Genomic DNA, 15735 nt, shown 5'->3' with positions numbered 1-15735 from the left:
TGTCTGCGAACAAACGCTGGCTCCCTTGGCCAGTTAATTCGAGATGAGCGCCGCAACCCCAGAGTCGTCCACGACTGGACTTAACGGTCAGGGGTCCCTTTACCTTTAAATGTATAGTATGGACCTGCCCCTAGTCTGCAACTCAGCATTTTCAATAGGGCTGTAAACAAAAAGTATGATGGAAGTACGTCTTATGATGCACATTTCTCTTAACTGCTAATTGGTATTACTACAACCTAAATTGTACCCTTCCCTGCAGAAGAGATACCAGTTCATAGACTCCCATGATGAATTAAGATATGAGGAGTTAATCGTCTGTGAAAACTAATTATGTGTTTACTGTCTAATGTTCAAGAGTTCTCCAGTGGTAATAAAGAGAAGTAAATAAAATTGCTAAATTAGAAGAATACTCAAGGAAAGGGTACAATGAGTGCAACAAAGGATTTAAAGAAAAAGCCCTGGTGGTTTTTTTAATTTTGAAACTTAAAATGGAAAGTAAAAAAGTGTGCAGAAATACAAGAGATTACACAGTACAGTACAATATCTGCAAAATGAAGGAAGTACATAGTACAAGATGGAAGCACCCATTTAGTTCAATGTTTACACTAAAAGGCTACCTTCAGAAAAGCATGCTGCATTAGCTGTCCATGTCTGAATTCCCTGTTCAATATTTTAAGACAGCCTCTACACATTTAATATATATTTTTTAAAAAAACAACAACAACTAAATACCATGGCACTTGTTTGGAAACATGAGAAACAAAACAAAACAAAACTTGATATTTGCTTTTAACATCCCTCAGTTCTTTGTGAAAAATTGACACTATAAGATGAAATAAGTAAGACACACATATACAAGGGGGTGGGAAGCACATTGTAACATCTGCAATTTTACTCCTTTTGTGCTTTGAAGAAAAGTCTTAGATGTGAGAATTTCACTCACCTACAGTTTGTGAGTCAGAAAATGTACCTCTTATATAAGTCATTCTGTACCATGCAGCTTATGAAGTGAAACCGCTGTTTGTGGCCTAATTTCAGATACATTAAAGAAGGACGAAATAAAATAAGATGGCACAAGCCAAGTTGTAAGTTAGCTCTATTAAGTTATAGAGGTCTCGTTCCCCCTTCAATAATGTAAAACTGAAAGACTACTCATCAGATCTAAAACATAGCACAATTAAATGTTTTTAGATGTACCCTGTAACTGACATGAGCTTAACAAGGGAAAGTACCAAAGTGGTTGAATTCCTCCTCTTCAACATGTCAGTGTTTGAAAAGCACAATGAAGATAATGCATACTAGTCAAAGAGGCAATTTTTGCCTTAATGCACAAATGTACCATAGATTAAGTTCACAATGGCAGAGAGAAAAAAACTCACAGAAGGCTAACTAGAATGTGCTTGGTTCTGGACAACTATTAAGTTAAGTCCACATTTCTACATTATCTAGAACACTTTGAAAATCCCTTCTCTTTACAAGCATTTAAAAATCAAGCAAAATACACAAGTGACATCTCCAGCCAGCAGTTCCTCGACTTTTAAGATAAAGCATGCAACTTTTTCTCGGTACGTCATTATATTAATTATATACAGACCTTTAGAACACCCATCTTCACTGACCTAGCTGGTTTGAATTTTTATTTAGACTTTTGCATACATCTTAGAGCAGTAAGTATAGGACCATGAGAGGAGCCACACTTCCCTAATCACATTAATAGAGGGATCCTTTTGTAGTGGTATAGTGTAATGGTTTTTCAAACTGTACAGCTGCTGTATGAGCCCATTAGCCTTTTAAATCCATAGTGAAAATAAATTCTGGTCTACCTTAACAGAAGCTACAAAATTATAAAGCTGGCTGCATGAGGTTGTATTTGTTAACATTAGCTGCCTATTTCTGCTAAATACTTATTTCTTCTTTTTTTAAAAAAACTCTACTGGTTCATTTTAATTCAAACTGATACCATACATTTTATTAGCCCTTTTGAAAAGGACAGACTTAAGAAGGCACTCATTTACATAGCAAGGATGTATACCAAAGAACTTTGATTAAACGAATGACAAGTAATTTTGGAGTCAAATCTACTGCATTGTGCTTGAAATAAAAGTCCTATTTAGAGACAGCCATGGTCTCCGTTGTCAAGAAAGCATCTATTCTCCATGGCTCTGTCAAGCCTAAAGTAAATGCTGTGCCACTTCCAAGTCTAAAAAAAATAGCAAGGCATTACAGTGGTACCTTGGTTTACAAATGATTCGGTTTACAAACTCCGCAAAGCTGGAAATAGTTTCCTGGTTTGAGAACTTTACCTCAGTCTAAGAACAGAATCCGAACGGTGGAAGGGCACCGGCAGCAGGAGGCCTCATTAGGGAAAGTGTGTCTCAGTTTAAGAATGGTTTCAGTTTAAGAACCGACTTCCAGAACAGATTGAGTTCATAAACCGAGGTACCGCTGTATCCTGGAGACTGCAAATATTACACCACAATCCTATGCATGGTTTGCTCAGAAGTAAATCCCACCAAATCCCATGACGCCTACTCAAAGTGCACCCAGGATTGCAATGCTAAAATTGTAACATGAAAGATGAAACTTTACGTCCAGTTCACACTGAATGTGGAATATACAGGGAATGGAAGTGGGCTGTGGCAGTACATGTAAATTCTCCTGCTGCTCTTCATTTGTTTTCAGTCTAACACATTACCATCACCAATGCAAGTAAGCTTCTTAGCCAGGTCTGAGAACTCAGGTTTATCAAGGGTTCTTCAAATGAATTAGGGAGCATACTCGTTTTACTCTGGGTTGGCAACAGACACATGTAAAACTGAAGACAGCTGGACTTGATGTGTTAATTTCACTTAATGCAAGCAGGTGCTCTTTAATTAGACCACTTTGAACCCAGAGCTGCATTACATTTCAAGTGGAATAGGTGGCAACACCCTCTATTTCACATTAGGCAGCCTGTAGGAAAATGGTTGCCTTGATGTTTCAAGTTCAACTTTGGCAAAATCTGTTTTAGTGTTTTAGATTTCCTTATAGTCAAATAAAAAGCATCCAGCTTATATAGCAGGTTAATGAAAAGTTCTTATTTGATAGCAAATGACAAAGGTAAATGCATTTTATTAATTGCATCCCAACTGCAAACTGTTCATCCATGCAGAAAAATGTGTCAGCGACAAATGGCACAGTTCAGAAGTGGGAGCTCAGACACATTCCTCAGCAGACATCAGAAGGGGATTGATATATTCAAAGCCTTCAAATTCAGACTGGTCAATCTTCTTCACAATATCACTGAAAATAAAAAGAGCATTTATATTCTCAAAAAACAATACAATACAATTTGTACTGAGAAAAAAACCCAGAGAGCTACTGTATTCAGTACTGGCTCTACTGAAACATCAGATTCATCAGGCTACTTTCTCAACTGTCCATCAGCAACTATTCCATCAAGCTAGTACAGAAGGACAAAGGTTGCTGAAAAAGTAGTAACTTTTAGCCCTTTCCCTCTGAATCTTTCTATTCAAGCTGGTCTACAAGACCTCTGTAACTAAGAACCAGTGCAGAAGATTCCTTTTCCTCCTTCTCTTTCTGAGTCCCATCTTGTGTAGAGTCTTTTAGATTGTAAGCCTGAGGGCAGGAACTGTCTTTTCATTCATGTCTGTAAGCTGCTCGGGGAGGCCCCCCCCCCACTTTTAACTTAAAACTGAGGTGCTAAAAACAAATAAGGGAGCCCAAAGAAATGTGCTCTTGTCAGGGTTCTGATGCACTGAACAAAAAGTACACACAGGAATTCTTTTAGTCACTTCTCCTATCACTAAATTATAATTCAAGTAGAAACTATTATATTCATTTATTGTTGTTGTAAATAAAATAAATAAATAAATAAATAAATAAATAATTTTTTACACCAAACATCATCCAAGGATGACAGGGCAGTTGAGTTTTTAAATAAAAATACAAACAAACAAAACAATACCACCACAACTTCCAGCTTAAATGGCCGTAGACTAATTAGTCAAAGGCCTGGGGAAGAGGAATGTTTTCGCTTGGCATCTAAATATCGTATTTTTCGCTCTGTAAGATGCACCTTTTCCCTCCTAAAAAATAAGGGGAAATGTGTGCATGTCTTATGGAGCTAATGCAGGCTGCACAGCTACCCCAGAAGCCAGAACGGGGAGAGGGATCGCTGCACAGCGTTCCCTCTCGCTGTTCTAGCTTCTGGGATAGCCGCGCGTAGCCTCTTCAGGGCAGCAGGGAGCCTTCATCTTCTGGGATTCAGAATATTTTTTTTTACTTGTTTTCATCCACCAAAAACTAGGTGCGTCTTATGGTCTGGTGCGTCTTATAGAGCGAAAAATATGGCATGCGAAATGAAGCTGCCAGGCGAGCCACCCTGGGGAGAGCCCCATTGTTGATATAGTTGGTGCAAGAGCTGGTTTGCGGGGTGGTGCAAAGTGAGGAAAGTTGGGCTCAGGCAGCCGCTTCCTGTAATATAACGGTGATAGCAGCAGCCAGGTATGCAGCACCCATGGACTGGGGGAATGAGAGGGGAAGACAAAGAGGGGAGGACAATTAGGCCTGGCAGAATAGCCAAGCACATGGAGCAGCAGTGCAGGAGCTGCCCACCAAGGGTGCAATATTGCTGGCTGCTTCACTATTGTGTTCTGTGTAGGCAACACCCTGATGAAACAGCACCCAACAGGACTGAACCCTTCCACTCTCTGCAGTGTGGCAGGAGGAGGGGGGCCTAAGGAGATATACTGTCTTCCTTCCTCAGCCCTCCTCCTGACTACCTTGGGTTTAAAAAACCCTAATTAACACTAGCCCTGCCCTCCGAGTTGATTCAGAGTTCCTAGACAGCTGTTAACAGAGTCAGATTGGAGGAGCATGCACAGGCCTAGAAATTAATAAATTATGCTATCCATTTATAAATTTTTATTTTTTTTTTATTTTTTTTTGGGTGCTTAGAATTCCTGAGCAATACCGGGTAATTTCCACCACTTCTTATTATAAGCAAGTATTTGCTCTCCAAAGTTAGAAATATATCTACGCTTGTCCTCATATAACCCTAATAATAAATGATGATGATGATAATAATAATAATTTTATTTATACCCCACCCATCTGGCTGGGTTTCCCCAGTCATACATAGATGCTTTGCATGCAGATGGCTTCAGGGTCAATTCATGTCAACACTACTTATGATCAGGTAACAGGTGATATGATATATCTCTACTGGAGACCCTGGAAAGTAGGTGCCAGGCAATACTGGGGAAGACAGAGACTAAGTCTGGTTTTGGTATAAAGTGACTTCCTGTGCTGAACTATCTGAAGTTACAAAATCCTGGATTGGCCCCAATTATATTTTTCAAAATCTCAGAAACCATGTAAGTTACAATTCATTGTGCAATTTACCAGTTGCCATTTTGTTCACCCCAATGGGGTAGTCATTTTTGGTCACATGGGAATATGAGCAGCTCTGCTGGATCAGACTAAGCATCTATCCAATTCAGTATTCTGCTTCCAGCAATGGCCAATCACCCAGGATACCTACAAGCAAGGCAGATGTGGATAGCCTTCTTTGTTTGTCTCTACTTCTGGAAACTGTTAGAGGTTGTGAAGTTCCATCACGGCAAATACTACCACAATAAGAGCTGTTAGAATTACAGGGGAGCATTTTGTTCAGTTTAGTAGCTTAATGCTTTACTTACTCATCATCAGGGGTGAGTTGAACAGGCTCATTCGTGAACTGGGAGTCAAAGTTGTCCAGACCAAATTCTCCACATATGTTTGGTTTAAAGGGAGGAACCACTTGCTTTTGTTCCATCTAGGAATAAGTTCACATAGCATTTAAGTGTTGCTGCTGGATAATTACACAGAGTGCATTAAGGATAATTCACATTTCTCTTAGGAGGACAAACTATGAGTTATAGTGTTTGTAAGCTTTTATTCCACACAACGATCCTATTGCTTTGGGGGCACTGTATTGCAAAGTATAATGGGGAGAACGTTTTTGGCCCCCTTCTGGTTATGCTACAGCATGGATAGGCAAACTAAGGCCCAGGGGCCGGATTTGGCCCAATCGCCTTCTAAATCTGGCCCATGGACGGTCGGGAATCAGCGTGTTTTTACATGAGTAGAATGTGTGCTTTTATTTAAAATGCATCTCTGGGTTATTTGTGGGGCATAGGAATTTGTTCATTTTTTATTTACTTTTTCAAAATATAGTCCGGCCCCCCACAAGGTCTGAGTAACAGTGGACCGGCCCCCTGCTGAAAAAGTTTGCTGACCCCTGTGCTACAGGGTGCCACAGGGCACTATTTTATTCCCCAATGCTAATAAATATCTACATGGAGCCACAGGGAACTGTTATCAGGAGTTTGGGGCCAAGGTGCCACTAGTACACTGTTGACACTCACCTCTATTTCTCCATTACCTTGGAATCAGAGTAACACCTGGACTAGTGCCAGTTTGGCACGTCTGCAGGCAAGTGGTTCCCATGTCAGAGAACAGCTGGATGGGGTTGCATTCCCTAAGAAGGAGCAGGTTACACAGTCCAGGGTGCTTCTATACCTAGCTCTGTCACCCTTTTACCAGCTGTGCCTGATACAACAGCTACAACCATTCCTGGACCAGCTTAACTTGACCACAGTAGTTCAGGCACTGGTGACGTCAAGATAAAATTCCTGCAATGCACTCTATCTGGGGCTTCCCTTGCTCTTGATCTGAAAACTGCAGCTAGCACAGAATACTGCAGCATGGTTGCTGACAGAAGTGAGACCCTGCCAACTTATAAACACGTCTGCTTAGAGATTTTCATTTGTTACAGGATCAGGTTCAAGGTACTGTTCCTGTTATATAAAGCCCTTAACAAGCCTGGGACCAGTTTATCTGCAGGATGGCCTTACCCAATGTGTGCCCACTCAACTGCTTCGATCTGCCGAAGGCGACACTGTTAACAAGTGCCACACAACAATCATCCCGTACTTCTAAGAAATTTTTGTGTGGCATCACCTACACTTTGGTAGTAGGTGTCATCAAACAGACGTCTTTGCTATATTCCTTTCAGCATCTGCTTAAATTATTTTTGTTTAGGCAAATCTATCCAGACATATACCGTAAATTTCGCTCCATAACACGCAGATTTTTCCTCCTAGAAAGTAAGGGGAAATGTCTGTGCGTGTTATGGAGCGAATGCCTACAGATGGCGGGGGAATCTGCTGCAGTTGTGAGCAGTCTGTGGCTTGCTTTGAAACAGCAAAGCAGGTGTAAGCGGCTCCTGTCAGCGAGCCGAGCTGGGGAGGAGGGAGAGAAGCAGAGCGGGCTTGGCTGCTTTAAAAAAAACCCGTCCTCTATGTTCCTCTCTCCTCCCCACTGATCTGCTAAGTAGCAGCGAAGCTTTTCAGCCAGCCTAGCCGGGAGGAGGGAGAGAAGCAGAGCAGGGTTGGCTGCTTTAAAACAACCCCGTACTCTCTGTCCCTGCCTGCAGTTTTTTGCTGTCCGATTTTGGATTAGCCACTGTAGGGGCTGTGTGTGTGTGTGCTTGAGCTATCGTTCTCCTCCTCCTGCTTCCCCTTCGCTCTCCCTGCGCCCCTGCGCTGTCCCTCCGACTTTAGAATTGACACTCTGTGTCTGTGTGTGAGAGAGAGAGGGCTCCTTCTCCTCCTCCTGCTTCCCTTTCACTCTCCCTGCGCTGTCCCTCCGACTTTAGAATTGACACTCTGTGTGTCTCTCTGTGTGTGAGGGCTCCTTCTCCTTCTCTTGCTTCCCGTTCACTCCCCCAGCGCCCTGCGACTTTAGGGCCAGTTCCCTCTCTGCGTGTTTGTGTTTTGACCTCACTGCGTTGGGGGAGAGTGTTGGTCGCAATTTTTCTTGATTTGTCTCAGAGTGGTTACTATCATGGTTTCCTTGCCAGGAGGAGGGAGAGACGCAGAGCCTGCTTGTTCTAAAGGAGCAAAGCCGGAGAGGAGCCTCTCCTGCATTATCAGCAGCATCCTTCTCCACACCCCCCACGCGAGCTCCTTGTCCCTTGAGTTCTTTTCCTTCCCTCCCCACTTAAAACGTGGTTACAAAGCACGGATCCACATGGATCCTCGGGATTTTTGCACTAGGTCACCCCAAATTCACCATCAGATCACATAGCATATCCATGGCTACAGCCTGCACCAAAAAACACACGCACCCACTGTTTCATGGGGTCGCAATGGCGCAAAAACGTGGTTACAAAGCATGGATCCACATGGATCCTCAGGATTTTTGCATTGGGCTACCCCAAACTCACCGTCAGATCACATGTCTGTGGCCACAGCATGAACCACAAAAATCATATATCCACTGTTTCGTTTAGAATATTTTTTTCTTGTTTTCCTCCTCTAAAAACTATGTGCGTGTTATGGTCAGGTGCGTGTTATAGAGCGAAAAATACGGTACATTCTGACATGTTTTAATCTCTTTTTAGTTTACTCCTTTTAAAAATTGTTTTTAATTACTTGTTTTTTTTAATTAACATTTTAATATTTATCGTAAACTACCTAGAGATTTTGTTACAACCAAGCAGTATGTAAGTTTTGTTAAATCTTTAAAACCCCTTGCTCTGAACATAATCCCCAAACTTCTGAAAACATGCTGAGTAGTAGCATGGTAAAAGGTAACTGAGCTCCTGAAGTACTAAAATGACTACTGCACTGCATAGTCCATGCTCACTTTGAGTACTTGAAAGGACATTGCTCATGCCCCAAAAAGTTTAATTATCTGCTTATAATATAAAATATATGGGGGAAACTCAATGGTTTTTTTGGCAACTTTTCACTGACAATGGCAGAGGCTCTCTCATCCAAGCAAGATTTCAGATATTCACTGTGCATAGAACTATTTAAAAGCAGTATTTATACTGTCCACTTACCAGGTCCCAATCAACATTACGAAAAAACGGATGTCCCTGAATGTCTGCAAACCCTGTTTGAGGATGACAACCTAGCCGTTCTTTTGGATCCTAGGTAAAGAAAACATGTAACATGAAGGTCAAATTAAGCTTAATAAGACTATTGTAACTGGGCCATTAAACATGCATAGATTGTAGATATAAATGAGTTTCAGTACACAAATTGTTAAAGTGCTCATATTACATTCCTTCCCAAATATGTATTTTGATAATTTTATACTAAATTTCTCTTGCCAGTTTTAAACCTGTAACATGTATATTTAAGAACCAAAGTTCAACACAAATATGGCACGAGCTCTTACCTTGTTAAGAAAGCTTTTTAGAACACTTGCTGCCTTCACAGAAAGGGATCGTGGGATACGGATTTGCTTCTCTAGAATAACTAGAAGAAATAATTAATAACATTTTAATTTCATGAATTTTCTGTTTTAAAATTCTAAAGGGGTGTTTTGGAACTGAGGTACAACAGAAAACTCAATCTGTATAAGAGGTTGAACTAAATTAAAGGCTGTTTTTAATGCTAAATAGTAGTATTCTTTTGGACCATGGGATATTAATTTCACCTCTTTTGTGCTTTAAATACATAGAATAATTTTAAAAGACATGTAGGTTTCCTTTTCTGGTATAGGAACTTGACTGCACACTCCTTTATTTTAAAAGTTAAGATCTAGCCACAGAAGTAAACTTTCAGGTCTCTAAAGGCAATGGAAAATCAGCCCAATACCCTGCTGCCCTTTAGCTAATTTTGCACTATGATTGTTCAGAAAGCACCAATCTACTTGAGAATCAGGCATTCATCAGGAGATAAACTTTGCCTCATTGTACATTTCACCATTTAATTTCAATCATACTTGCTCCTCATTGAAATGCATCATCCATGATCCACAGAATCAACTGCTTGAACAAACTAAAAATTGTGCTTTTGAATTACTTACCTTGGAAAAGATAGTCTTCTGTATTTTGATCAGGATTATCAGAGCTTCCAACAATATCAAATGGTGATCTGCCTGCCATCATTTCAAACATCAGGACACCTAAAGCCCACCAGTCCACACTAAATCCTGTGATTTAAAACAAGGCAGAACACTAGTTTAAAAGGTTTTGGTATAATCAGCATGTTTATCTGGCAAAGCCTTTAAAGATGTGGTGGAAAGTAATAGATATAGCAGGAAGAAGAGCAGCGGTGAGACTACACAATTGAGGATTTCAAGGTAAATCTAGGTGGATAAGAAATTCCAGGCTTTCAATGTTCTCCCAAAGAGGTAGTAAGCCAGTTCCCCACGTGGTTGCAGGTGGGCTCCACAGCTTGGGATGGCACCTCCCATCGGCTCAGGCAGGCAGGGTCTAATCTACTGACCAATTCACCTGGCGGGAGGGCAATCCCACTGATCAAACTGGCCTACCTCTTGCTGTGGTCAATCTGGTCTAGCCGAGCTCCATAAGAACCTAGCCTGCTTCATCTTTCTTTTTAAAAACCTCACACTTTCCCCCTTTTTCTTGCTTATTATCTTTTCTCTGAACCCCACTGTACTCCTTCTACTTCCTTGCTTTCTTGCTAGACCTCTGGCGCCCACATCCTCTGCACAGGGCGGGGAAACACTTAGAGGGCTGCAGGACGAGCAGTATTGTGAGGGAGCTCGAACATGGTTCCCACATTCTAAGAAATCAAACTGATGAAGCAGAACTGATCTCTGTCAATTTATTTTGCATTTGGATCAAGTGCTAGGTTTAATTGTACAAACATTTTGAGTACAAGAGGGGTTCAGTGCCGGGGGAAACTGTGGTGGACATTTGGTTTGTGTGGTAACTACTCATGCTCTCCAGGTTTGGTATTTATATATGTAATATTTACCATAATCTTCTCCACGCAAGATCTCAGGAGCAATGTAGTTAGGAGTGCCACAGAATGTGCTTGTTGTGTCTCCAGGCCTTAATCCTTCCTTTTAAAACGGAAACAAAGGGGAATGAAAATCATACGCAAATATTTATTCTGCTTCCCATCGGAATAGCAAGTCAGTTGTTTTAACGGCACAACACCTAATTTAACAGGCAAGAGCAAACATACGAGCTCTTTTTCATACATGCGCCACACTTTCAGAATAAAAATTTTAACTGATAATAAATACATTGGAAAACAAAAAGAAACAACTCCTAGCTTGATCTATAGCATAGATCACAACTACTTTGTAATATGACTGTGACACATCCAGAAAGTATAAAACAATGCAGCTACATAAGAACAGGAATCAGTCCCAAAATATAATTATAAACAAGCCTTTTGCACTCAATGAGAGGTGTAAGCTTGCTTTTGCAGGATAGTCTTATTTATATTAGATCTAATTTGAGACAAAGAAGTCTCTCTTCTGATCTTTCATATTTGTCAGAATTGAAAATCCCTGTTCACAATAATATGTCATGGAGAACTGTAGAATAGTGAATGCTCTTGAAGAAGAGTTGTTTCTGGTTCTATATCCAAAAAGAGTCCAGTGGCATACTCCTGTATTTCATTACACTACACTGAAAAGTTTAAACATTTCTTTGATTGTTCTTGAATCTTCCTGCCACACTTGCCATCCTTTCCTGCCAAACCAGTGTAGAGCGCCACACCCTTTGAGAACCACTGCACTAGATCAAGATAAAAGTAGCGCTCTTTCTAAAAACTGAAGATGTTCTGGGCTGCTAGCTAAAGTCCATGGAAAATCATTTTACTGAATTTGCAGAAAATCTAGTTAGCACAATTCCAAACTACTTGAGGCTCCCACTGGTGGCCAGGGGTGGCAGCATTTTTTAACAATCTACTCAAATCCCCCTGAAAATCTGCATTGGAGGCCTATGAGACCACCCCTGAACAGTGTGTGGGAAGTCATGTTTGGGACTGCAGGGGATAGAGGAACATAGCAATAAATGGAGCTTGTGTACTTATGGGAGGACAACATGGCAGCCCAACCTAGTACCATAGACTTACTGCTGCTTCTATACAACTTGAAAAAAGGAGTCAAGAGAAACCATGACAGCTGCAGTCCATTGATATTCCTCTTCTCTCCAGTTATTTGGTAATTTGATTGCATCATTGTACATATTTTAATGAAGCCAACCTAATCAAAAACTACAGCACATTCTAGGGAGGAAAATCATGTTAGGAAAATCAAGACTTCAAAATGTTTGGAGATTTTGCCTCTTACCTTGCACATGCCATAGTCAGTCAGTTTGATATGCCCCTCAGAATCTAGCAACACATTATCGAGTTTCAAATCCCTATAAATTATTCCTCGTTCATGAAGGTAGTTTAATGCTAAACTGATTTCTGCCGAGTAAAACCTAAAATGAAATTGAAGTGCCTTATTTTATTCTTAAGCTTCCATAGCTAGATCCAACAACACCAGCAGTGTATATCAAACGTTATGAAACTGGGTGTCCCTTCTAAGCTTATTAGTCATCTCAGGCCTCCCTGAAATCTATAAGTTAGAGTGTTACATCCTCTGTGGAGGAGCTATTTCTACCTTTCATCATTAGGCATTCGAGTTTTAGGTCTTTGAGAAAGCTGGAATATATTAAGTATAATTAGTGGTGACCTGACCCTTCCACCCTTCAGTTGAACCCCAGTAATTCCAAGCACTGATGCATATGAACACAACTAGCCTTTTTGTGTCTTCTTTCTGCTGAGTGGCAAAAAAAAGTTAAATGTCTAAAAATCAGTCTCTTGGCAGTTTTAAAAGGCTTTTTGAAGTAGGAGCCAATTATGTCTCCCAGAAGAGATCAAACTATGGTACCTGAGAAATTCAAGAACAACATCTCTGAAAGAGAAGATAAGAACCACCAAATGCAACTCTTTCATTTCAATTATTAGGATGACCAAAACAATAATTAAAATTGGGAGGCAAAAGGAGATGTTCCATGTAATTAGACACCTTTGGGTTTTTCCTCAATCCATAACAATGTGCAAAAGTCATGAAAGGAACACATACCTTGCATGCTCTTCCGGCAATTTCCTTTGGCGCTGCATATGAAACATGAGGTCCCCTCCATTTACGTACTCTATAACAAAAAATAGCCTGGAACACAGAAGTAAATTCTATAATGGCTTGATTCTTATATACTTATATATATGGTTCACCTTGTCACCTGCACAAACTTAACAACTGAAGTGCTTTCAGAGTGTTCCCCCTCTCCTCTTTGGTTAGTCCATCTCAAACATCAATAAAACATGCCTATTTATTCTCCCTTTGCAGGTATTTTCAACATGAACACAGCCCTACACCACCCTTCCTCTGCAGATCAATGGGCAGTTTACACTATAAATCTTATAACATACATCTTATAATCTTATTCCTGATAGGTGTTGGGAGTAAAGCTTCAGGTCTTGTGTTTTGATTTTCCTTGTACTCCCTTTTCGTCAAACTCTACCCTTCCTCAAAAAGGTTTGGCTGAGGATATATTCTCTAGTGTTTTACCATGGTAAGTAAACAGGCATATATATTGAAGTATGTGACACAGCAGCACCTAGGCCACTATGAGAAAATGATTCAAGGCTTGTTTATCACCTTCTTCCTCCTTTTCCTATTTTACAACCTTGCACTACCAACTTCTTTAATAAATATATCACACCATGTGTGTCTCTTGTATGCAGCTTTGTTTTCAAGTCATTTGATCAACTAAAGCAGGCACCCCCAAACTCGGCCCTCCAGCTGTTTTGGGATTACAACTCCCATCATCCCTAGCTAACAGGACCAGTGGTCAGGGATGATGGGAACTGTAGTCCCAAAACAGCTGGAGGGCCGAGTTTGGGGATGCCTGAACTGAAGTATTATATTCACTTCACCACTCCTCAAAGAATTTTCCTATGCTTAAGCAATTTCTTTATTATAGTAATCCATTTTACTTAGGTTTTGAACACTCAATGAAAAAGCAAACAATTGTTTTGGCACATTCTGGCTTTTCTTCTTATCTGTACTGTGTTCAAACTTTAACGCAGACTATGATCTCTCTGCACATGTGGTTCCCATCCTTCCACCTTAACTATAGTTCTCCTACTCCCAATTAGAAACCAGCTCTTCTGCATGCTGTTTTTACATTTCATTCTACTATCCTTTATTCTACGGATGGCATCATTGTTCAACAACTGTCTTCTGAAAAACATTTTTGCAGCTCAAGATTTCCTTACAGCCGTCTTCTCTGATCATAAGGAACCTATCGTTCAAGTCTTTTTTTATGAAACTGCATAAGTGTTAGTGCTGTATGTTGCTAATTATATCTTAGTGTTGGGGGGAAATAATGGCTTATTTAAAAAGGATCAAGTGAAAGAACCTGCAAAAATCATATTACACAATTACCTGCTTTCTGTCTGGAAACAAGAGTGAAGGCCAACAAGAAAAGGATGATTTGAAGCCTGCTCAAAGACATGTTTCTCTGTCTGAACCCAATCAATATCCTATTATAAAAACACACAGAACAGTTGCTTTTGTAATACTTTTGGCTAATATTAATTAACTTGCAACAGATAAGCAGAAATATGATTTCTTGGCTCTTGTAGGCAGACAATGATAATAAGATTCTTAATTATCCTGAAAAAAGTCATACCCATTTCTAAAGTCAAATATTCTGCTCCCATATTCAGCAATTCATAGGATGCAATTGAATTTTGTTTCCAAAATTATACAACAATGCAATTTCAAAACAGGCTTAAACTCCCCATGGTCTTTAAGTAGCTTATGGTGATAGCTTCCTTTAAATGCATTTATATCATCAATGTCTTTAAGCACAAATAGTTATTTGAGGTTTGCCAATACAGATGTGTATTAAAAGTCTGAGAAATAGTTTAAGAAAACTATCATGTCATAATGCAGAGAGACTAACCTTGAGTACCCAAGATTGTTTTTATACATAAACAGGAAGGGCTCTTCCTGTAAAGAGATTTGGTCCAACATTTCCATATCTTTTAAACTGCTGACAGAGTTTCAATTAGTGGAAAACCTGATTAACTTGTTAAGAACCAAACTCAGAAGTGCCACTCTGAATACAACCAAACTTGATCACAAATTACAGGGGAGTTATCTGACATCTAACATGCCACCATTCATATAAAACAGAATTTAAAGAACAGTTCATTTAACAGAAATACTACTCACCTCATCATCATTTACTAGTTCCTTTTTCACAACTTTCATTGCATAAATGCGCTCAGTCTTCTTTAGCCGAACCAGAAGTACTTTCGCATAACTTCCTCTCCCTATAACTCGAAGTAGATCAAAATCTTGGAGACCCAGACTGGAAGATACTTTACCACTTTCTCTAATACTTGTTGCCTATGGGTAGATGGAAACATTTAAATAGAATTGCCCTGGGTAATACTGTCAGATCTTTGAGAGCTTTCCTGACATCAAAAATTCTATTAACAATAGGCTAACTGAGATGCATATGTTGTGTTGGAAGTATGTTTCTTAGTATTCTAGAAATGCACAGATAACTTAGTAAAATACAAGACATAAAACAATTAGAATACCTCCTTTTCTTCACCAACATGGTCCAAACTTTCATGACTTGAAGGATGATAAGGAATCACTAAAAGTAAAAAAAACGTAAAGATAATATCAAAATTACAGGCAAATTGGCAAAGTTTGCTAGAACGTCCTACAAATTAATTAATTTTGCTGTGTTATCCCAAACACGGCCATATTACGAAGTCATCTTCTGTACATCCACAGGGAACCACACAGTAAATTACATTAAATTAAATGGGTAGGCATGGCTGTGCCTGTTCCCTGCAGTTAATGGAACACACTTCTAAAGATGGTTTTATATAGAGA

At 39.9% G+C, this 15735-nt stretch overlaps 1 protein-coding gene across 1 annotated transcript in view; it reads right to left on the bottom strand.

Moving 5' to 3' along the window:
* Window positions 1-443: 443 nt before the first annotated feature.
* Window positions 444-15735, bottom strand: part of PRKCI (protein kinase C iota) — a 38772-nt gene continuing 23480 nt past the window's right edge. Inside the window, exons 8-18 of the mRNA XM_081862659.1 lie at window positions 15432-15490; window positions 15058-15234; window positions 14263-14360; window positions 12898-12984; window positions 12115-12250; window positions 10785-10872; window positions 9868-9993; window positions 9235-9314; window positions 8894-8983; window positions 5703-5818; window positions 444-3282 (exon numbers count right to left, since the gene is read on the bottom strand). Coding sequence (XP_081718785.1) covers window positions 3195-3282; window positions 5703-5818; window positions 8894-8983; window positions 9235-9314; window positions 9868-9993; window positions 10785-10872; window positions 12115-12250; window positions 12898-12984; window positions 14263-14360; window positions 15058-15234; window positions 15432-15490 — 1145 coding nt within the window. The 3' untranslated portion in view covers window positions 444-3194. The remainder of the gene's footprint in view (window positions 3283-5702; window positions 5819-8893; window positions 8984-9234; window positions 9315-9867; window positions 9994-10784; window positions 10873-12114; window positions 12251-12897; window positions 12985-14262; window positions 14361-15057; window positions 15235-15431; window positions 15491-15735) is intronic.

This window comes from Podarcis erhardii (assembly GCF_964252035.2).
Source record: "Podarcis erhardii genome assembly, chromosome: 5".
Taxonomy (NCBI): Eukaryota; Metazoa; Chordata; class Lepidosauria; order Squamata; family Lacertidae; genus Podarcis; species Podarcis erhardii.
Note: the sequence above shows the minus strand (reverse complement) of the source record. Positions and strands in the feature narration are given on the sequence as shown.